Here is a 25,296-nt window from a genome sequence, read left to right as displayed (position 1 = left end):
CAGGGAAGACAGACAGACTAAAATCATAAAAGACATTGCAGGTGGCAAGTAATGGAGAGGAGTCGAGAAGATAGTATGCATGGGCGGTGGAGAGATTGAGATATAGTTGAATTGAGCATATAAGGGAGTCGAGGAGGCCATAACAAGAAAAAAAATTGAGGAGTTTTACAGAGACAGGAGGAATTTCTAACAAAGTCACTACAGAGGGAAATTGAGTTTAATTGTTCTTGAAGTTTTGGGCACGGGGGCCAGAGTACCTCGAATTTTAAGTACTTTGGACCTAGATACTGAGATTGTGCTCGTTTTGGCAGGGAGGTTTTGGTCATTTTGGTAATGGGAGCGGGAGAGAGAGCCAGGACAAATTAGAAAAAACTTCAAACACAGGAACCCCAGGTAGGTACTCAATAGTAAATTGAAAAATTTTGTCTAAAAATTACACATGCACTAGTATATTTTGAGCATTAATTCTATTAGAATCAGGGCTCCATAGTTATTATGAGCGTAATTTTGGCTAAACCCTGTTAAATTCCTAATTTAGGGCTTTACACACTGGTATAAATTAGGGCTTCACACTTGTTACCAACAGCAATTATCTACTCTTCGGTGGAGATCATGGTACTATCAGTTGCTTGTAGAGCTCCTCCTTTCTGCATCTTCCTGTCATAGATGAACCTCAACTTCTTCATCATGAAGCCTTCTTGCCGAAATTTTTCCTAGGGCATTGGCCATCTTCTTCATCACTTCCCTTCAATGAAACATAGTAATCATGTCATCCTTCTCTTCATCGGAAAGTGACCTTCTTATCATCATCTAGCTATCCTTTATATTGCTACCTTTTCCAAGTCATGTTTCTTTCAGGATCTTCCATCCAATCTTAGTTGTAGATGAACTTCTACAACCCTCTTTCGGTAGCCCTGTTACAACCCAACCAGATGCTTTCTTTCAAAAATAAAAAATGAATATCAAATCAACATTACCTCTTTATGATGGCCCTTTGTCATGACATCTGCTTCTTGTAAAATCAACATCCTTTCGCATACTATATGAATCCATCTCCAAGACATACATTATCAAGGTTCCCCCTTTCCAATATATATATGAGGGTCTTCATACCTTCTCCATGGAGATGTCGTAGCTAATCCTTCTTGTAATCAAATGTTGATTACTTACCTTATCTCATGTGACTATAGATACATCTTTCATGAACTCTTCTATTATATAAAATTTAATAAATTGTAATTAGTAAATAATTAAAGGCCATGATCAAAGATCATGCCCATTCACCACGAGGCACCCGAGGATGTACTTAAGCCAAGGCCTCCGACAGTGTATTCATCCATTTCATTCATTAATAATAAATATTTATAGTTTTGTTAAATGTTGAGATTAATTGCTTCAGGTGGTATCAAAGCAAGTTCGGTCTTCTGGCAAAATCGCTACACAAAGACGTCCGCTGCATACAATATCGTCCGTTGTTGTAACCCTATCACCACCACGTCCTCCTCCATTATTCCGTCTTCCCCTACATCCATCATTTTCTGTCTGTCCAACCCTCTCTATCGCTCCTCACCATCTCTACCGACTGCCATCATCGACTTTTTGTGCTTGCCGTCTATTTTATGTCTGTCCAGTCCTCTCTATCGCTCCTCACCATCTCTACTGACTGCCACCATCGACTTTTTGTGCTTGTCGTCATACACAATCTTGTCTAGCGTAAGCATTTTGTCAAGATCATGCATCACCGAACAGTGTTTTAACCTTGACAATCACGTCCCTTCAATCAACATCAAACCTATTCGAACACCTATATATTCCCTCATGGGTATACTTATACATAGAATTATATTTATATAGTTTGTAATATTAATTGTTATGTATATAACTAATTAATATTTAATAACTATATAATATAATTAATATTTGATTATATATATATATATATATATATATACATATATTTAATCAACTTATTATTATTAAATTAAATATAAAAAATAATAATAATATTATTATTTAAAAAAAAATTAGGATCGAGTTTAGAAAAAGAGTTAAATTGGATAAATATACTCCACCTCAGACCCGATCGATGTCTTCATCAATGTCGATGGCCGATTTCAATAAAAAATTGATAGACCTTGAGGCTAAGGTGACCGGTGTCCGGACATGGCGAAAAAATCGAAGCACTCCAGGACACAACAAAGAGAACAGAGACTTAGCTCAAGCAGAACAAGAATGAATTTAAAAAGGATCAAGTAGACCTTTCAAGTAAGGTGGATCAAGCAATGTTGATGTTGACCTGTATTTGTGGCAGTATGAAGATTACGCCCAATCAAATACCCCAGGATAATGAGGCTACTCAACATCTCAATTCTCCAGATTCGTCAAACTCACATGAGAAACCCTAGTCTCCAAAGACATCTTCCACGCCTAATCAAGGAAATAGTTTCACAAATGTTCAAAATAGGCAGCTTTGGAATCCATACACCAATATGTCGTTTTCAAATCAATACCCTTTCTTCACCCGTCGAAAGCTACATATCAATGAAGAGCAAAACTTGAGCTATCCAAATTTAACAATAACGAAAAATGCAACATTGCTTGGTTCAATAAAGCAGAAGAATATTTTGAGATTTACAGTGTTGACAATGATGACAAAAAGATCGGACATGCTTCCATGCAAATGGAAGGCGAAGCATATAATTGGTATATGTGGTGGAAAATTAAAAAATGTGTTCTTTAAAAGGTTCCAAGGTGTCAAGGAAGAAGAGTTCTTCTCAGCACTCACCAGAGTGCAACAAAAAGGAGATGTTGACGAATACACTCGAGAATGGGAAACTTTGGCCACATGAGTACCTAGATTATCAGAAACTCCTTTGATTTAGTCATACATCACGGGACTTAAACCCTATATCCAAGCTGATCTTGAGCTTCATGACATCACTTCTATAGAAATAGCCAGACAAAACCAAAAGTTGCTGAAAAGAAGCACAAAAAAATGCAGTGGCTGAACGTTGAAAGAGTATATTCGAGACGAAGATTTTCCCAAGGCGCGAACACGGATAACACAAAATATGTTCCACCACATCTTCGTGAAGGAGAAAAAGCTAAGTTGCAGGAAACGTGGGCAGGGGGTCCGTTTCCCCAGGGGAAACGAAACGAAACTCGTTTCCCCGTACCGTACGGCCTGGAAACGCGTTTCCGGCCGTACGGCCACGTTTCCCGAAACGGAAACTTGGCCGTACGGCCGGAAACGCGTTTCCAGGCCGTACGTGCCACGTTTCCCCAAAAAAAACACTTGCTTTTTAATTTTTTTTTTTAATTGTTTTAGGGTTTCCAGGTAGGGTTTCCAGGTAGTAAATGTGATGTAAATTTAATCTTAATGTTTAAATGTTTATGTAAGTAAATGTATCATTCATGCTTTATGATTGCACATATATATAATAATAATTTTTAAATATTTTTAATATATATATATATATATATATATATATATATTATATTATTATATATATTTGCGTTTCCCCGTTTCCAAAATTTGCGGAGGTCGCGTTTCGTTTCGCTTCCCCGTTTCGTTTCGCTTCCGCGTTTCGTGCAACTTAGAGAAAAAGCTAACGTGGAAATGCAAAGAATGAAAGAGGGCAAGTGCAAACATTGTGGCGAAAAATGAGACCCTAAACATAGGTGTGCTAAAGGAAAAGAGACCAAGAACCTATATAAATGTGAAGCAACTAATGATTCAGACAGTGATGAATCAGACGTAGAAGAAATTGAAGATTCCCCGGAATTCTCTCCAGAACTAGATGACGAGAGCATTCCAAAAGTATCATTATCGACTATGACAGGTATATCACAGCCCCAAACATTAAAATTAAAAGGACATATCAAGAAGAACAATGTAATGGTTCTGATCGATACTGGTAGCACCCACAATTTTTTGGACTCAACCATGGCGAAGAGACTCAACATTTTGACATTTCCCATGCCCAACATGAAGGTTATGGTAGCTGACGATAAGAAAATTGAAAAGGTAGGGAAATGCCATAAAGTCAAATTGCAAATTCAAGACTTTAATTTAGAATCTTTGTTTTACATTGTACCATTAGGAGGAGTGGATGTGGTCTTAGGTATCGAATGGCTACAAACCCTCGATACTTACTCTGCCAACCATCAAAAGAAATTTATAAAATTTAAATGGCAAGGGTAGAAATCCAAGTTATTTGGGTTCCAGCCACCTAAGAACCAAATTGTATCATCATCCCAGAAGATGAAAATGATTCGGAAGGGAGCACCAACTTATGTAGTACAGTGTCATCAATTAGAAATGTTAACTTCGAATATGGTCAACGAAGAAGCACTAGAAGTCCAAGAGCTAATTCAAAAGCACGAAAAAGTATTCCAAGACCTTTTGATGAAGATGCCTCCTAAAAGAGAAATCGAGCATACAATAGAAGTCAAAGTGTTGTAAAATGTATCCAAGTTCGGTCTTCATAATGACATGTAATTGTGATTTTTGTAAATGATGTAATAAAGGAAATAAAATTATTTTTGTATGCCTTGCTTCATGGGTTTCATGAGCAAGAGATTTTATTTGTTAGTGGCTCCCATTGAGAGCTTTAATATTTATCATCAAGTCAAAGAGTCAATGTCATGTATGAAGAGCTCTTCTTGAGCATATGTAAAATGTATATGAGTCTATGTCTATGTCTAAATAGCCCTCCAAATGACAAGCACAATCCTGCTGTTCATGTCGGCTTACAGTTAAAGGGACACATCTCTTCATTGGATCATGTCGGCTAATTTATGGAGGACCCACTACTATAAATACCCAACTAGGATCTTCGCATAAGGACAGTTCAAGGATTCGGATACCTCTGCAATTTTGGTGGAAAATCTCAGAACAGATCTCAGTTATTTCAGAGATTTTCGGAACTCTATTACAAAGACAAAAATTCGGATTTGGAGAAACAGTGAAGCTCTGAAATTCGTGTAACAAACAGAAGACAAGTTTAGACTAACGCAGGAGTGTAATGAAGGGACAACAAGGGTTTGTTTAGGGCCTAACACAGAAATATCAGTTCGAATTTATGAAGGAAAGTCTTAGTACCTCAGCAAAGGAGCACTGCGTAATCAAAGACATATATATACTACATTTTGGTACTATGGAGAAGCCATAGCTCGCTGAAGTGATAGGACTATGATTCAGTACTATAAAGGAGACAACTCAGTAATATTCCAGTGAAGTATTCGGTGCCACCTCAAGAAGAAGGTCACAAGTGTGTGACATAATCTCAGTGTTGATACGAAGGAGAAAGGTCTCTGTGTTATCAATAGTATCTATGATTCAGTGACATGACTTCAAAATTGGTGCTACAGGAGAAGGAGAAGTTCGGCATCCTTGACAAGTTCAAGGTCATCACATATGGTGCAAGATTTGAAGGAGTAATCAAAGAGAAGGAAGAGGACTTGTGTCTTGGTCTTGGAGTGGCTATTAGGTCAAAGGTCTTGGTCTTGGTATTCGTCTATTGAAATCTCTATAAGAAGAATTTGTGCGGGTTTTCCTCTCAAAGGGTGAGAGGTTTTGGCCCTGGCTCATGCCTACATGCTATGTCTCTTGTCTATTTAGGTTCATGCAATGGTAACTATTTTATGAAGAAGAACACTAATAAACTAACGTGAAGAAGATACTAATCTAAAGAAGTAAAAAACATTCACAAGCAGTCACTAATAAAAGAGAAATCCCCTAATACTAATGCCCCAGATTTCTCAACACAAAGCAGGATCAAATCCCATCAACATCAAACCGTATCGATATCCACACCATCAAAAAACTGAACTTGAGAGATTAGTCCAACATCTTTTAAAGTGTGGCATCATCACAAAAAGTAAAAGTTTGTATGTTTCTCCAGTTGTATTAGCTCGAAAGAAAGATGGATCGTTCAAATTATCGAGAACTAAACAAAATAACAATTAAAAACAAGTTTCCAATTCCTTTTATCAGTGAAATGTTGGATGAACAACATGGCACTAAATACTTCTCATATTGGACCTAAGGTCACGATATTACCAAATCAGGATAAGGTTGGAAGACGTAGCAAAAATCGCGTTCCGAACACATGAAGGTCATTAGGAGTTTAAAGTTGTTGACCACTATGTGTCAACTACCCATAGCAGTACACCCCCTTTTTTCACAAAAGGGATAGCGCTTTGATCGAACGTGTTCGTGCCATTCGACAGTCATCGTCGACCCGATCATGTTATGATGTAAACCCAGTCTACATGTGTAAATTCTAAATAATCTTAGCAGATATGAGTCATGTATGTAAATTGCCTAGGCAAACCTAATTTTCTAGTGATAATCTACGTTCCGAAAGGTTTTTTGTCTCACTGATCCATGATCGGCAGAGTTTTCCTTTAGCCTAACCCCAAAGCCAGAATGAATTTTTTCATTAGAATCTTAGGGGAATCCTAGTGCGCTTTGAGTCTACGTAAAAGTAATTTGGAAATAATTCTAACTATTTGGTGAAGTTATTACAAATTGCTTGATCTGCTAGATTATATTTGTGTCGCAAAACTGGGTGGTCTATGAGGGTCCATGTCAAATGGGTTTTCCCCCTTGAAATGTAAAAGTGTAAAAGTCATGATGTAAAGTGTTTTGAGGAATGTTTTATCCCCCCATAAGTCCTAAGTCCTAGGTCCTAGGTGATTTTTCCAAAGGCTAAGTTCGAGGATCCAACAATAAAAAAATAATAAAAAGATATAAATAATAAAAAATAAAATTAAAAAAATTAAAAAATAGATAAAAATAATAAAAAAATAAAAAAATTTGAAAAAAAATAAAATAATAAAATAATAATAAGTCAAAGTTTTGAGTAAATAAATGCAGAATTTCAATTTTTTAATATATTAAAATGCATTTAAAAATTCGACGGATGAGATTAAAAGGGATTTTGATCCTCATCGACGGTCGAGATCATTTTGACATGGATCACTCGAACTAGCCGTTGGGAATTTTTCCTTTAAATAGGGTGTTAGGGGTCATTTGAGATCAAATTGGATCTTAGAGTCTGGTGCTAAAGAAAGCTCTCTTATAGTTATTTTTTGTGCAATAAAGAAAGACTTTGGGGTCGAAAATCTTGCTGGTGTTACTCTTTTGAAAATGCTGTAAGATGTTTTATTTTTCTGCATAATTTTATTTTCAGCCATTGATAATAGCTTGATGAAGATTGATCTAGGCACAGGTATCTTGTTTGATCTCTGGGGTTTGAATGATAGTTTAGATTCTGAAATATAATGGCAGGTATCTCCATTTGATCTGGATATCATTATTGTTTTCTCCCTCTATGTTAATGGTTGATTTAAAGCTATCCAGGAAACCCTTTCTTTTTAGATTACCAGGCGTTCGGGGAAGTCCTCGGCTGAACCAGCCAACTCCCGGATTGTGTTTTCTGAAAGAGCCCAAACAGTTCTTGATCCCGGGCTTATCATTTGAAACTTTTTATGAATGCATGAAGTGTTTTCTGAAGTATCTCAAATTAAATTTAAATTCTGAAAATAGTACAATGGATTATTGACAAATCTAGCTGCTTAAGAGTCGAAAATCTGTAAATATTGTAAATTTTTAGCTAGTTTTAGGGTTTTTAGTTTTGTTTCTGGCACATTTTACTTCTCGGTGTTCTGTTTTTGCCATTGCAGGTTGCAGGTATAGATTTTAAAAGTTCTTCAAGGTTTTCCATCAGGCAATCAGGGTTTCCATTATGCAATTTGAAGCAGGAAGGGTTTAAAGGTTTCAATTTCTCTGCCGCTCAAGGAAATTTTTTATTTTCTGACAGAAAAAGCCCAAATTTTTTTATGCTATCCGGATCTTCAAACCTTTTCCACGAGCTGCCTGGTCATTTTCTATCACTGTTGTCCAGCTTTCTCCACGCTGCTCATCTCACCCTCCCCCTCACACACAGCTGCCACACCTGCAAAACTCATCACATCTGCATATTTATGTTTCAAGATCCATGCGTGAGCACCATCTTGTCTGCCTCACACCATCTTCAGATCCACGCAGTCACTAAAGCTCCTCATCCATCCTGTCCATGCATCCCTCTGCTGCCTTCTTTCATTTCCGCTGCCATTGTCCTTCACGCAGTTGTCACCTGCATCCTCCTTTCATTTTGCTGCTATAGCTTGCTCATAGCTGCCGCAGAGCCTTCTATGCATGCGTCCTCTGCGTTCTGCTTCCTGCGTTTTCCACTTGCGGCCAGCTCCTTTCTCCTTCGTTGTTCTCCAACGTCCTCAGCCCGCAACTCAGTCCCTTCCTTCCTCTTTGTTGTGGTCACCAACAACCCCCCTCTTTGATTGGTATTAGCAATAACACCAAGCAAATGGGGACCCTTAACAAAAATCCAAAAAACATTTTATCAAAAATTTTTGTATTTTAACTCCCTAAAAGCTATATCGCATCGCGAGAAGAGAGTGAGACGTTTTCCTATGCGCATAATAAGCTGCGAAGAAGCGACGCGAAATTCATCGCATCGCTTATATTGTGAGGCGCTCTTAAATGAAAAACTTAAGGAATCGCCGACAGCCGATATCCGATGTCGCATATCGCAACATCGCATAAACAACACACAATGATTATGATTAACTGCGATCTGCGATCTGCAATTTGCAATACTGTGATCTGTGATACTGCGATCTGCGTTTTGCGATCACCAATTCCTGCGATGATACATCTTAAACGACACAATCCTCGACACTGCGATGCGAGTCGCAGAAATCACTCATCACAAACTTTCCTCGGCACAACGTTCAAGGAAAGTTGTCTGCAGACCAAATTGGGCGCGCACCTAAGAAGAATTTAATGATTGTACGCCAAAGTATCCGAGAAGGATTGTGTTGTGTTTTTCGAAGAGTCAGTTCATTATGAGTGTCATGATTATGCATTCATTAGAGCTTAAAGCTTTCATGTCAATCTTTTCGTCGTTACTCTTTTCCTTTGCGTAAACTGTAAGACAACAACTAATATAAATCAATGTGCGGGAAACATCTAAGGAAAAGGGGAAAGTGTTAATACTCGGAGAACAGAGAAGAAACGCCTTCGCAAACGGATGCCGCATGCAGCAGGACCACGGACTCCAAAGTATCACTCAACATAGACTGATGGAAATAGACTATCCAAGACTCAGAGTCAAAGGCGCACAAAAGCAACATGTTCACAAAAGATTCTGAAGCTTCGACTGGGTAAAGCAAAAAGAAAAACGCTAAAGAGGGAAAACGCACCAGAAAAGCCTGGAACAAAGAACGGAAGCAATTTTCATTACAGAAAATTGTTCAGAGAGCAAAGTCCCTAACTTGCTCAGTCATTCGCCAGGCCGGAAACCGAAATAGCAACAGCACAATCAGTTTGAGAGAAATTTGGGGTATTACCAAATATACGCACAGCGAATACACCAAGCCAGAGGAAAATATCTTCCAGTCTGCCAGAAAGCGGTGCCAGCTCTTGTTGTTTCTATTTTCGTAACTCAAACGAAAGAAGAAGACAACCAGCCGACTCTTCCCAGGCGAATGTTGCATTGCTTACAGCACTAAGGAGCAAATACAGAAACGGTTAGAAATTAGATTCAATTTTTAGAAATAATTTGCTTTAGTAGAAGGGCGGTCATTTGAAACCGTGTCCTAAATTTATGTAATTAAGATTAATTAGTTAGCAGTATTTAAACCCTTCTCAGGCATTTGGAGAAGGGTCCGGAAATTTGTCAAAAAACTTGTCCTCAGAACATGCACTTTTGCACCCTCGGAGGGGGTTTTTGGTGAATGGACGGATCGAGATTTATCAATGTTTGCATTCAATGTCTGCTACTGATGTTGCACTTTTGTACTCTTAGTAAGATGTTAGAACAAGTAGAGATAAATCGTTATTGCTTGAAGCTTATGAGTGGAACCAGTCATAAATGGTACTTTTATCTCTTGACCTATTTCTGTTCATATTCTTAAAGTGATATGCAGTTTTCAGTTGTTTATACATTAATGCATGAATGTGTGGGTTACCATTTGGCACTTCTGTACGGTGGAGTCATTTATTTGTGCTTGATATATGAATAATTTATTATGCGATATGCTGTTCACAACTGTTTTGCCTAACTTTTTATGCAGAATGGTTTATCTTAATTGATTTCTATTCTTATGATAGCTGAATGATCTTTATTACCAGTTATTGTTCGAAATCTTTTTAGATCGCATAATAGAAGAAATACACCCCGGGTTAGTGTAGATTAGATGTGTTGTTTTTCCTTTATTAGATTACAATAGCATAGAGTTAGCTTAGAAGTTTGAGTTAAATTAGCTTAAAACACTCCTAGATCAACATCACTCAACTCTACACACACACACACCCCTTAGATTGGGAAACTGGTCCCATTATCCCCAGTCGGACCCGCTATACCAAACGAATAAGGAGCTGCCAACCAAGGTCCGGACCGGGTGGGTATCCCCCTTGTTGTCGACCCGATTTTCGGGGCTTCAACACATTTGGCGCTAGAAGGAGGGCACGAACTATGAATGGCATCTAAATCAAAATCTAAATACCATTCTGAGAGTAAATCGCCCTCACCAACTCCCCCGACTTCTCCAGTACGATTAAATCCAGAGTCAGAAGTCGCTCGAGTATCAACCGCTGCTACATACCCTAATATTTCAGACCAACCTATCATTGAACCCCCTGAAGTTCAAACTCTGATTCGCAAACTCCAGGGATTTTCTATTTTTACTCAGAGGTCTGAAAAATCTCAAAGCAGCATGACTTCGCAGTACAATCCTGCTCATCCTCTGACCAGATTAAAGAGTGAAAAATTTGGCATCCAGCCAACTGAATTCCCTCTTCCCACCAGGAAAAGAGCAAGGAAAACACCACCAGAGTCTGACAATGAGACTCTTTCATCTACGTCGTCCATCTCAACTCCCTCACCGCAAAGTCAGCCACCCATGTCTTCATTTCAAACCATTCATCCATCTTCCACAACCCCTCCTCTTCAATCATCGAAGATCATAATACCTTCATCTTCCCAGCATCAGGGATCATCCTCTGCACTTGCATTCACTAGCAGCTCAACGATGGCCCAGTCTCCATGGAACAATCCTGGGGCAGTTTTAATGCCTCCACCTCTGAGCCCAATACCGGCCCATCCTGAGAAATGGCTACCCAAATTCAATCCAGAAGCAGGCATGCTAGCTGAAGAACATATCAATAATTTCATGCTTTCTGTTAATCTCAACGGAGTTACCAACGAGGATGCTGTCGTCCGGCTTTTTCCCTACACAATGCAAGGAACAGTCGGGTCATGGTACTTTTCATTACCTTCCGGGTCTATCACAAGTTGGGACATTTTTCAAAGTCAATTCCTTACCAAATTTGGCGATGACAGATCAACGGCGACGTTAATAAATGACCTATCCAATCTTAAAGCCGAGGCTAGAGAACCCATCAAAGACTTTAACTTACGGTTCAATAAAATCCTCAACAAAATTCCTGCTGCTTCCCAGCCCAGCGAAGAAGTGAGATGTGAATGGTATATTACGGCCTTACCATCGAACTTGGCAATCTTCGTGGATAGGGCAAATAAGACAACCTTAGTTGAAAACTTGACAGAGGCGATAGCAGTAGAAAAACGCGTAGTGGCCCTAGAAAAAAGATCTGCGATAGAGGAACGCAAATCTAAGAAAGTCTCCTACAAGGAAGACCCCAAGAAGAAACAATCGAAAGATCCTTTCGATTTGGAAGGATTACAAAAAGTGTTAAAAACCATGTCCAATGAGATGATTGACATAAAAAAACAAGTAGCAGAAACTTCTTCGAGAAATCCCTACAGAGCTTTTAAAAGAAATCCTTCAATAGAGGTGAAACCACCCAACGCTATCTCAAACGTCGAATCCGAAGAAGAAGAAGAAGAAGAGAATACCACTGAAGGGCAGACCGATGACGAAGAAGTTGTGGAACTACAAGGAATGTGGGATTTCATCCTCCCACAAGAAGAAGATCAAGAAGCATTTCCGGTTAGTACACGAAGCAAGAGTCAACTTGATCCTCCCCAAACTACCCCTAAGCAGAAGGGCGCAAGCCCTGCAGCAAAAGATAAAGTCGCAACAAAGAAAACAACTGCAAAGGCGACTCAATCTAGCCCAGTCCGATCAGATCAAACACCTCCATCAAGAACACTGATTGTGTCGGATGAAATGGAGTATAACATTATTGATGACATGAAAAAGACTAGGGCTAATATCACTCTTTATGAGTTGAGCAAATTGAAACATCAATAGAAGATAATGATGAAAGAATTACATACCGTGCCTACTACATCTCTGCCTACAGCTGTAGCTTCCCACAACACGGGAAGACCTCCAACCAACACGATCAATAAGATTGATCCAAATGACATCGCCTTGATTGGAGAGAGATCAAGGTCTCACACTCCCCCTTTTCTTCTCACTTACGAAATTTTCAACAAAAACGTGCATAATTGTTTGATAGATTCTGGTGCTTCAACGAATATTTTACCCAGATCAATATGTGCCAAGTTGAATGTTCAACCGCAAAAATCTGCAGTGCGCATAGTTCAGCTTGATCGATCCCAAGTCGAAGTGATTGGTGAACTTAATCAAGTGACCATAAGATTGTCATCTAACCCGAAGGTGTGTCAGGTTATTGACATTCTAGTAGCTGATATCCCTGAATTCTATGGCTTAATTCTTAGCAGGGATTGGTCCGAAAAACTCCATGGATACTTCTCAACCGACTGGTCGCACATGTGGTTGCCCTACAATGGTAAACCCAATCAAATAAAGGTTGAATGAGAGTTACACCAGAAGTACATAGTGACAGAATTGGAGGGAGAAAATGAAGCAATAGCATACAACAGCAGTATCATAGGAAACTACTCGGTAGATTCTTTCCTCGGCAATTTTAATGCTCATACCTCACCTTACTTAGAAAATTCAGTTTTGTCCCAAGTAGAAAATTTTTCCCAAACTGATGATTCGAAGTGTGTTAATTTTTTAGATAACTCTGTAAATACATCTTTGTTTTGGAAATTATATTTTGATGGCTCCAAATCTAACGAGGGAGCAGGAGCAGGATGCGTTCTGATTAGCCCAGACGGAAATAAGACCATGCTTACGTGCAGGCTTGAATTCGATTGCACAAACAATACAGCGGAATACGAGGCCTTGGTGCAAGGCCTATACAAAGCAATCGGATTGAACGTTAAGTACCTTCAAGTCTTCGGAGACTCTGAGATTGTCGTCAAACAGGTACGTAACACCATACATTGCCTATCAGGTCATTTGAAGCACTATCAATCTTTAGTTCAAGATCTGACTACACATTTCATAGCATTCGATATTTCGTCAATCCCAAGACTCCAAAATGCGAGCGCAGACCTGTTAGCTAACGTAGCTTCTAGACTTATTCCCTCCGAAGATTTTAGTCCAGATAGATTCTCTATAGAATTAATTTTTAGACCGTCCATCCCTGACAACATTACAAACTGGAGAGTATTCAATGACGATCCAGACCAGTGTTGCACGAAGCGCCCCCCCCCCCCCCGGATCGAAGCTCCGAAGCGCGCCCCGTACGGAAGCGCCGTACGAAGCGCGCTTCGGAATTATGGAAGCGGCGCTTCGGCAATTTAAAACGCTTCCTGGAATTTCCGAAGCGCCGGCCGGAAGCGCCGCTTCCATGGCTCCGAAGCGCGCTTCGTACGGCGCTTCGGGCCGCCGAAGCGCGGCGATTCGGAGCAGGAAGCGTGCGCTTCACGCACGCTTCCGTACGCTTCGGCCAAAGGGGGCGCCGCAAGGGAAAAAAGACGCATTTTTTTTAATTTTTTTTTAAGTTATGTTAACTCAACATTAAGGGGGTGGGTTAGGGTGAGGTTAGAGTGAGGTTAAGGTGAGGAATGAAAAGAATAAAGCCCCCATTCATTCCTCATTTTCTCACTTTGAGTTTATGAGAGTTGGAGAAGAGAAGAGAGGAGAGGAGAAGAGAAGAGAGGAAAGGAGAGGAGAAGAGAGGAGAGCTTGGAGGAGTGAAGAAGGAGGAGCTAGGAGAAGGAGGAGGAGCTTGGAGCAAGAGCTTGGAGGACTTCATCTACAAGAGCTAAAGAGGTAAGTTCAAACCCCAAACTCCCTTGTTTTTTTGACAATTTTTTTGTATTTTTCTCCTCCCTCTCCTACTCTTTCCCATTGTTTCTACTTGCTCCTTTATTTACAGGTTGCCGTTGTCCACCACCTATATCCATATTCCAAGATGGTGTTCTTTTGGCTTCTATGTATCATTCCACTCTTGGTTTTAATGATGGCAAGGGTGAGGAATAGAAGGGAAGAAACAGAAGAGGACATTGGTGATGGTCCTAATAGTAGTGACCCAATGTATGATGAGGAGGAAGGGTTTGAAGAGGAAGGGGATGAACTTGAAGGGGACACTGAAACACAAGATGGGAAAGCTACATCAACACCCTTGTGGAACTATGTGACCAAACTTGATGGGGGAAAGGGTGGTGGATCTTACAAATTTGTGTGCCCTCATGGTTGTCATGGAGGAAAACCATATTGTGGTTCATATACCCGTCTGAGGAGGCATCTTTGTGGGGTGCTGGACAGTGATGAAAAAAAGGGTTCTGTGGGGGTACAAATTTGCCCAAACATTTCAACTGAAGAAAGAAGAAAATACATCCAAATAGAGATGGCTGCACAACAAAAAAACAAGAAACAAAAAACTCATTCTGAATCAAGTGCAACCTCTAAATTCGGTAGTTGCTCATCTCCTCATGGTACTTCTGCAAGCTCTGGAGGTAGAAGAACAATAGGGGATTTCCTTAATGTTGCTGGGAGGGATGATGTGGATGGAAAGATAGTCTGTTTTCTTTGTGCTTGTGGTGTACCATTCAATGTGCTTCGCTCTCCCTATTGGCATGAAATGGTAAAGGCCATCAATGAAGCCCCAAAAGGATACAAGACCCCCAACTATGAGAAAGCTAGAACAGTGTTATTAGAAAGAGAAAAAGCTAAGGTTCAAAGAGCTTTGACACGTTTTACAAATGAGTGGGTAGATTTTGGGGTATCCATTGTATCAGATGGGTGGACAAATATTAGAAACCAACATTTGATAAATGTTCTTGGTGTTTCTTCTAGTGGTGCAGTATTTATTGCATGTCATGACTCCTCCTCCATCACTGCATCTGCACAAAACATTGCAGATCTCCTATTGAAATCAATCAAAGATGTTGGTCCGAATAATGTGGTTCAAGTGATCATAGATAATGCAGCAAATTCTAAGGCAGCAGGAAAAATTATTGAGCGTACTCATCCACACATCTTTTGGTCTGGGTGCCTGGTTCACACATTGAACCTTTTGATGCATGATATTGTGAAACACAAAGAATGTGGGTGGATTGCTGAGGTTTACAGGAGAGGGAAGCAGCTCATTAAATTCATCACAGGGCATACAAGGGTAAACTACTTCTATGGCAGTTACTCCAAGTTGCAATTGCTTAAAATTGCAAAGACAAGATTTGCTAGTTATTACCTCACCTTTAGGCGGCTAGTTAAGGTGAGACAAGCTTTAACTAATCTGGTGTGTGCTGAAACATGGGATGAAATTAACACTGACATAGATGGTGCTAATGCAGTCAAGGACACTGTTCTTGACAGTTACTTTTGGGGACAGGTTAAATATGTTTTGCAATTCACCAAAACAATTTATTACATGATCAAGTTTGCAGATTCAGATCGACCAGTAATTGGGGAGGTGTATGAGCAAATGGATAGCATGTTGGGGCAGATTAAAGACATTGTTGAGCCTAGAGATACCACCTTGTACAATTATATTCGTGTAGAGGTGGAAAACCGATGGGAAATGCTAAATGTTCCATTGCATGCATTAGCATATGTTTTGACACCTAAATACTATCATCCATCATGGCTTTCAACACCAGCACCTGGGGGGGAAGCAGGAGAAAACCACACCAAGATCAAGAGGTTCACAAAAAATATATGGCTGCATTGAGTAAATTAATCCCTGATGAGGAGGAGGCTGCATTGGTACGGAGACAGGTGAGCAACTATACGCTCAACACTGGTCCATTTGGGAGCATGCATGCAATTAAAGATCGAGAGACTTTTTCTGCTCTTGAGTGGTGGAACATGCATGGAGGGGGTACTCCACTTCTACAGAGTTTGGCATTGCAGGTGCTATCACAGGTGGTAAACACTTCTTCTGCAGAGAGGTGTTGGAGCTCTTATTCTTTCATCCACAGTGTTAAAAGGAACAGGTTGAGTTTAGACCGGGCAGAGAGCTTGGTTTATGTTCATTACAACTTGCGATTGTTGTCCCATTACTGTGAAGATGCAAAGTCTAATAAAGACTTGTTGATTTGGGACAAGAATCCAGAGGAGCCCAATTTGGAGGATGGAGTGTTGCGACTAGAGCAATTAGAGGATGCTCTTATCCAGGTATGTCCATTGTGGTATGAATTTTCCAATTTTCCCTTATAAAGCATTTCTCTAATTCATGTTTTTAATTTTTTTGTTAACTAGTGTTTTTTTTTTTTGCATGAATTTTTTGAGCGATTCTAGGATGATGATGACCGTGTTGATATGCCACCACCCCCACCCCCATCTGGTCCCTTGGTTCCTAGGTTCCATGGTTCAACACCAACAGCAGGGGGTTCTTCTTCATCAGTTTCAGTGCCACGACTTCCACAGGCACCATCTTCTTCATTGCCACCACGTGGAGGCCCGCCACCACGTTCTATTCGTGGTGGAAGGAGGAGAGATTAGTAGATATATTCACAATCTACTACTTTTTGTCATAGATTACTCATTAGACTTGTAGACTTGTGAATTTGAATTTTGAACCTTTTTGGCTTGGCGGTGACCAAGTGACATATTTTGTAAACATTATTATTTGAATTTTGGACAGGACAAATGTTGAGAGTTGCTCACTTGCTAGATAAATCATAATATGCTCTATGTTTTATGTTTTATAATATGCTTAAATGTTTTATGTTTTATAATATGCTTAAAAATTTGATGTATGTTTGTAATAGCTAGAATATAGATGATTGTTGTACATACTAGTAACTACAATGGAATCATGGATGCCATATCTATCTTGATTTATGCAAAAATATGCATGTTTTCATGTCTTCTACAATTAATTTGGTATTTGGGATGTTTGTTTTGAGTATAAATGCAAAAAAATATTAAAATATATATATATAGCAGACGCTTCCGCGCACGCTTCGCTTCCTAGATTTTTGGAAAATGACGCTTCGGCATCCCCGCTTCCAAAAAACGCTTCCGCTTCGCTCCCGCTTCGTGCAACATTGATCCAGACATTGTAAATTTCCTCACTTCTGAAGGATCCTACTCAAATCAAATAATTGACGAAGACCATCACGATCACCAAATACAACAGCATAGCACTGATAATGCTATACCTAGGTCAGTGGTTAAGTTAGAAGACTTATATGATTTGAAAAGTCGGTTTAAAAGGTCTACCAATGCTAAACTTTACAGTTCGACTCTGAACTACGATTTAGTAAACCTAGGAACCGATGAGAAACCACAAAACGTTAATCTAGGCCACGGCCTAGCACCTGAAGAGAAATTAGCATACATCCGTCTTTTGAGACAATACAGACATGTTTTTGCCTGGAACTACGATGAGTTGAAAACGTACGACACTTCTATCATTCAACACACTATCCCGATGATTGACAATGAAAAACCTGTCCAACAGAAGCTCAGAAAAATCCACCCCAATTTAGAAAATCAGATAAAAACTGAGCTAAATAAGCTGTTGAGAGCCAGAATAATCTTCCCCGTCAGACATTCCAAATGGGTCTCTAATATGGTACCCGTTAGAAAGAAAAACGGAGATATTCGAATTTGTATTGATTTCCGAAATCTCAACAAAGCCTGTCAAAAAGACAATTTTCCCCTCCCACCTATGGAGCAGATATTACAGGCAGTAGCAGGCTCAGAATTAATGTCTTTTTTGGATGGATTTTCAGGATACAACCAAGTACTGGTGCATCCCGATGATCAGTTAAAAACCACATTCCGAACTAAATGGGGCACATACGCATATCAGAAGATGCCATTTGGTTTGATCAATGTCGACGCTACATTTCAGAGAGCCATGGACATCGCATTCAAAGGCTTAGTCAATAAATCTGTAGTGATTTACTTGGATGATATAACAGTGTACTCCAAGAAGCGAAGCGACCATCTCAAAGACTTGAAACAAATCTTTCAACAATGTTTAAGAATCTTTTATCTTATACACATTTGCCTCAGAGAAATCTTATGCGCGATTCTAACTCAAACAAATCAAGAGAAAGCGGAAGCTCCAATCGCATTTTTTACAAGGTGCTGAACTCAACTATTCCGACGTAGAGAAACAGGCGTACGCTGTTTTCAAAGCAATCAAATATTTCAGGCCTTTCTTACTCAAAGCCCATACTAAAGTCATAGTACCGTTTCCAGCGGTAAGAAACCTTCTGATACAGAAGGATGTGGGCGAAAAAAGAGCAAATTGGATCACCGCTTTACAAGAATACGACCTTGAGATCAAACCAGCAAACATTGTAAGAGGCCAAGGCTTCTGCAAAATGTTGGCTGGAGCATCGCAAATTCCTGAGAATTCATCTGACGAGGTACATACGTATGAGGTAAGCCTAAACGATGCAGAATCATTATATGCTGACACCATTTATTATCTTAAGAACGGGTATGCTCCATCACGCCTGGATCACACCAAGAAAAGAGCTCTGAGGTTGAAAGCCAAACAATACCAGCTCATAAATGATGTTTTGTTTAAAAGGAATTATGATTCTGTGCTTCTTAGGTGTCTTGAGAAAACTGAAGCCGAAAAGGTTTTGCAGGAACTCCACGATGGACCAGCAGGCGGACACTATGCTGGAGATGCTACTGCACATAAAATCTTACGTGCAGGATATTATTGGCCCACACTGTTCAAAGACTCACACAGTTACGTAAGGAAATGCCAATTCTGCCAGACTGCTGCAGGGAAACAAAAAAAATCGTCCATGCCACTCCAGCGGGTAAACATCGAGCAACCATTTAGCCAGTGGGGCTTGGACATAATAGGTGAGATCGTTCCTCACTCTTCTAAGCAGCATAGGTACATCCTCACGGCAACAGATTATTTCACTAAATGGGTAGAAGCAGTTCCTCTCAAGATAGCCAATTCTGAAAATATTATTGAATTCATAGATCAATTTATAATCACTAGGTTTGGATTGCCAACGGCCTTAATATTTAATAATGCTTCATATTTTTCTGGAAATACAATGACTGAGTTTGCACTTAAAAGAGGGTTTAAACTGAAATATTCGGCCAACTACTATCCGCAAGGTAATGGATTGGCTGAATCAACAAACAAAAACCTGATTAGGATTATTAAAAGAACAGTCGACCAAAACCAAAAGAATTGGCACAAAGCGTTGGTAAATGCTTTATGGGCAGATAGAATAACGAAGAAAGCTTCAATCGGCACTTCTCCCTCTAATTTAGTTTATGGGAAAGAAGTGGTTCTTCCAACTCACTTAGTCATTCCCTCTTTATCTTTAATACAACACATCGATGAGGTACCTACCTCCTCCATACAACTAAGACAAATGGAAATAATTAAATTAGAAGAACGACGAGAACAAGCTAAGAAAACCCATGCTCATCACCAAGCGCTGATAAAATCCTCTTTTGACTCAAGCATAATGACCAGAAAAAATTTTCAGATGGGAGATTTAGTTTTAAAATGGGATAAGGCTCATGAAGAAAAGGGCAAACATACGAAATTTCAGAAACTGTGGCTTGGCCCTTTTCAGATTGTAGAAGTCATAGGCCCATCGACGTTTGTGTTGCCGGATTTAACAGGTAAAAGAGATTCTTTGCCTGTTAATGGACAGATTCTTAAAAAATATTTTCCATAGAAGATCACTCTTCTATTTTTGTAGGATAGTTTTAGTTTTTATTTGTTTTCTCTTTCTTATGAATAAAACCAGTTGTAGATGGTCACTAAAAGGGTTCATGAAAAGGACACCAACTCTCTATCAGATTTTGAGCTTTTCGCTTGTACAAGTAGCAAAAATTTTCGAAAGATCTGATTTTTATTATTGACAGGTAGAGTTAACTTTAGCCTAAACATTGATGCTAGTTTCAACTTCAAAAATATGATGAAAGCAACCTTTGGTTAAAAATTGTTTTATATCAGCACAATGAAAGGTATCAATAATAAAATAAATATTCTCTGTAAAGCTATTGTTTTCAAACTCTATTATTGTCGTCCAGAGCTTTCTTAAGGAAAAACAATGACTTCCTCCCTGCTAAAGGAAATCGCAGCATTCAGAAGAACAATCCGAGAAAACACTATGTCTCAAAGAATAAGAGGTCTCATCACGAGCCGGCTTATCATGGTCACAGATATTATAACTTGCTGACTTTGCCAATACTGTCTACCAAAACAGGGCAACGACTCAAGATTGTTGCAATCAAAAGACAAGGGGTCTCATCACGAGCCAGCTTGTTCAGCAAAAGTGTAAATCAAGTGAATGACTGTGTCATAATTTGGCCACCAAACCAAGACATTGTTCTTTAGAGAATAAAAAAGGAAAAAGTGTCAAAAAGGGTTTTTCTCTGAAATGTTGTAAATAACCTCAAGCAGGATAAAGGATCATTGCTGGATAAACAGGTAACCCTGTCGAGGCTATGGACGCTTGCGGGCAGCAGAGGCTCTACCTACGACAAATGAGCATATTTTAAAAGGCCAGCACGCAGAGAAGACCTTATTTTATCTTTAAAAGACCAAGTAGTGTCTGGTGTGAATACAAGAACTAAGCCTGAGGAAACAAACGATTGGAATATGAAAAGGTTGAGACGAAGTATCAATGTTAGGATAAGGCATAATATACTCTATCTGTCCATAACAAAATTTAGACATATGAAAATTTTTCTGCTTCGGAAGCTGAAATTCAATAGAAAAACAGAGATAACTGGTTCTTCACAGTGAATCGCCATTGTTGTGGTCACCAACAACCCCCCTCTTTGATTGGTATTAGCAATAACACCAAGCAAATGGGGACCCTTAACAAAAATCCAAAAAACATTTTATCAAAAATTTTTGTATTTTAACTCCCTAAAAGCTATATCGCATCGCGAGAAGAGAGTGAGACGTTTTCCTATGCGCATAATAAGCTGCGAAGAAGCGACGCGAAATTCATCGCATCGCTTATATTGTGAGGCGCTCTTAAATGAAAAACTTAAGGAATCGCCGACGGCCGATATGCGACGTCGCATATCGCAACATCGCATAAACAACACACAATGATTATGATTAACTGCGATCTGCGATCTGCGATTTGCGATACTGCGATCTGCGATACTGCGATTTGCGATCTGCGGTGAATGCGATCACCAATTCCTGCGATGATACATCTTAAACGAGCAATCCTCGACACTGCGATGTGAGTCGCAGAAATCACTCATCACAAACTTTCCTCGGCACAACGTTCAAGGAAAGTTGTCTGCAGACCAAATTGGGCGCGCACCTAAGAAGAATTTAATGATTGTACGCCAAAGTATCCGAGAAGGATTGTGTTGTGTTTTTCGAAGAGTCAGTTCATTATGAGTGTCATGATTATGCATTCATTAGAGCTTAAAGCTTTCATGTCAATCTTTTCGTCGTTACTCTTTCCCTTTGCGTAAATTGTAAGACAACAACTAATATAAATCAATGTGCAGGAAACATCTCAGGAAAAGGGGAAAGCGTTAATACTCGGAGAACAGAGAAGAAACGCCTTCGCAAACGGATGCCGCATGCAGCAGGACCGCGGACTCCAAAGTATCACTCAACAGAGACTGATGGAAATAGACTATCCAAGACTCAGAGTCAAAGGCGCACAAAAGCAGCATGTTCACAAAAGATCCTGAAGCTTAGACTGGGTAAAGCAAAAAGAAAAACGCTAAAGAGGGAAAACGCACCAGAAAAGCCTGGAACAAAGAACGGAAGCAGTTTTCATTACAGAAAATTGTTCAGAGAGCAAAGTCCCTAACTTGCTCAGTCATTCGCCAGGCCGGAAACCGAAATAGCAACAGCACAATCAGTTTGAGAGAAATTTGGGATATTACCAAATATACGCACAGCGAATACACCAAGCCAGAGGAAAATATCTTCCAGTCTGCCAGAAAGCGGTGCCAGCTCTTGTTGTTTCTATTTTCGTAACTCAAACGAAAGAAGAAGACAACCAGCCGACTCTTCCCAAGCGAATGTTGCATTGCTTACAGCACTAAGGAGCAAATACAGAAACGATTAGAAATTTGATTCAATTTTTAGAAATAATTTGCTTTAGTAGAAGGGCGGTCATTTGAAACCGTGTCCTAAATTTATGTAATTAAGATTAATTAGTTAGCAGTATTTAAACCCTTCTCAGGCATTTGGAGAAGGGTCCGGAAATTTGTCAAAAAACTTGTCCTCAGAACATGCACTTTTGCACCCTCGGAGGGGGTTTTTGGTGAATGGACGGATCGAGATTTATCAATGTTTGCATTTAATGTCTACTACTGATGTTGCACTTTTGTACTCTTAGTAGATGTTAGAACAAGTAGAGATAAATCGTTATTGCTTGAAGCTTATGAGTGGAACCAATCATAAATGGTACTTTTATCTCTTGACCTGTTTCTGTTCATATTCTTAAAGTGATATGCAGTTTTCAGTTGTTTATACATTAATGCATGAATGTGTGGGTTACCATTTGGCACTTCTGTACGGTGGAGTCATTTATTTGTGCTTGATATATGAATAACTTATTATGCGATATGCTGTTCACAACTATTTTGCCTAACTTTTTATGCAGAATGGTTTATTTTAATTGATTTCTATTCTTATGATAGCTGAATGATCTTTATTACCAGTTATTGTTCGAAATCTTTTTAGATCGCGTAATAGAAGAAATACACCCTGGGTTAGTGTAGATTAGATGTGTTGTTTTTCCTTTATTAGATACAATAGCATAGAGTTAGCTTAGAAGTTTGAGTTAAATTAGCTTAAAACACTCCTAGATCAGCATCACTCAACTCTACACACACACACACCCCTTAGATTGGGAAACTGGTCCCATTATCCCCAGTCAGACCCGCTATACCAAACGGATAAGAAGCTGCCAACCAAGGTCCGGACCGGGTGGGTATCCCCCTTGTTGTCGACTCGATTTTCGGGGCTTCAACACTCTCCAAGCGCAATCTCCCTCGACGCATGATCTACCATCGCTGCTCTCTGTCGTCGTCAAGTATAAACCTGCAAACACCAAACAAAATTCGATTTTAGCTTTTGATATGCGTAAGTTTTAGGTTATGTTCTTTTAATTTATGTGTATATGTTAGTGTAGGATAGTTAGAATACATTAGGTTTGATATGTTTTGATTTTATTGTGGTCATTTCATTTTAGTAATTTTCGATTTGGTTTTTTGTTTCTTTTTTTTTTAATCATAAAAAGTAAAAAAGTTCTTTAGGGATTTAGTTTTAGTTTATGCTTAGTATAGTTTTTGTTTTATTTTTTATTTCATCCATGAAAAATAAAAAATTTCATCAAAATTAAAAAATTAAAATAAAAAAATAAAAAGAAGTTTAAAAGGGTTAGTCTTTAGTTATTTTTAATTTAGATTTATAGTTTAGTTTAGTTTTATTTTAGAATAAATCAAAAAATCAATAAAAAAAAATAAAAATTTCATAAAAAAGTTAAAAAGCTTCCTTTTATTTTTTAGACTTTAATTTAGATTAGATTTTATTTAGGATTTTAGTTTTGTTTAATTTTTAGACTTAAAATTTTATTAAAAAATATACAAAAATTTAAAATTAAAAAAAAAAAGGCTAATTAAAAATTGTAAATTCTTTTTAAAGTCTTTTTTCTGTTGTGCTGAAGTTAAATGTGCTTAAAATGTTTTATATCTGGAGATTAACTATTTGAAATCTGGTCAGCATTTAAATTTCGTGGTTGTTTAAAGCATTCATTCTTTAGAAATTTAATTGCTGGAATATTGTCAATGCATTGTGTATTTATTGATTATCTCACATCTGGCAAAATTAATCTTTGCTTGGGTTATTTGATGATAAATGATTGTTAAGCATGGAATTATAAAGTTCATGTTTTTGCAGCTTTTGATAAACAATTATTTAATCATTAATTCCATAAGGCACTAGTACATTAATTTCCAAAATCAATCAAGTACTGATATCGCCTTGTTGTGTCTCCCAACCCAACTGGTTCACAGTTGGTCTTCCTTCATCCCATAGGGTCTACCCCCCTTAGCCTCGAAAGACGGCTTAAACAGCGAGATTGGGAATCAGGGTAATAGCCCCCGATTTGAGCGTTGTCGTGACAATCTGTGCAACAACATTTTTTGGCATCGTTGCCGGGGATAGAGTTTTTTCTGTCCTTGGTTTATTCGACATTCATCATTCTTTCTTCTTTCTCATCTCTCATTTGAGCTAGCAAAGTCAACATTTTTTGGCATCATCTCATCTTTTCCGCCATTCATTAGCCTGTCAAACGGCCAACATTCTTTGGCGTCATTTGATCTTTTCATCGCCTTATCTTTCGTCATATCGTTTAATCGTTCCTTCAGCACCTACTCTTCAGTTTGTTTCTTGTTTGGGTGGCAGCTCCATTTCTTTCCATTTATTTTTCCCAGACAAGAAGCCTCCCTCATATCAGCTTGTTTGTTGCTTTTTGAATCCTAGAATTAGATTCATTGTTCAAGTGGCGGCTCCACTTCTTTCATCTATTGATTCTCTTGAGTAGAGATCTCTTTCTATCATCCATTTGGTCCCTCGTTATCCGTCATGGATTATTCGTTTAAACCATGTCATTTTACTGATGATCTCCATGATTTTCCGGAAGAGACCATTTCTAAATTACTTTTGTTCTCAGGTGGTGATTCAGTCGTTGTTAGAAATCATTTAAACAAGTTTACTTGTATAATGATCATATATTGTAGACTTCCTCAATATAATCATGAAGATGTCAAAATGCGTCTATTTGTCCGTTCTTTAGAGGGTGATGCTTTGAATTGGTTTAATAATTGTCCTAAAGATTCTTTCACTTCTTTACAAGACATTGTCGATGCTTTTAAAGATAGATATGGTGATCCAGATAACTCTCCTTGTGCCCCTAAAATTCTGCAACAGAATGAAAGTAATCTTATAAAAGGTCCAACTGTCGATGAAAGATTTCAAGA

The 25,296-nt window shown here is 38.8% G+C and overlaps 2 protein-coding genes across 3 annotated transcripts in view; one reads left to right on the top strand and one right to left on the bottom strand.

The window, feature by feature from the left end:
* Positions 1-25,296, bottom strand: part of LOC149265985 (dol-P-Man:Man(5)GlcNAc(2)-PP-Dol alpha-1,3-mannosyltransferase-like) — a 374,817-nt gene that overhangs the window by 54,372 nt on the left and 295,149 nt on the right. The window lies entirely within an intron of this gene.
* On the top strand, positions 15,536-16,958 carry LOC149265986 (uncharacterized). Its single transcript, XM_089394536.1, has 2 exons — positions 15,536-16,491; positions 16,615-16,958. The coding sequence occupies exons 1-2, from the start codon at positions 15,958-15,960 to the stop codon at positions 16,816-16,818; spliced, it is 738 nt and encodes a 245-aa protein (XP_089250662.1). The 5' UTR covers positions 15,536-15,957; the 3' UTR covers positions 16,819-16,958.

Source organism: Pinus tabuliformis, chromosome 6 (assembly GCF_031772625.1).
Source record: "Pinus tabuliformis cultivar Carrire ecotype Pingquan chromosome 6, CPIR1, whole genome shotgun sequence".
Taxonomy (NCBI): domain Eukaryota; kingdom Viridiplantae; phylum Streptophyta; class Pinopsida; order Pinales; family Pinaceae; genus Pinus; species Pinus tabuliformis.
This window is presented reverse-complemented; position numbering and strand designations above follow the sequence as displayed.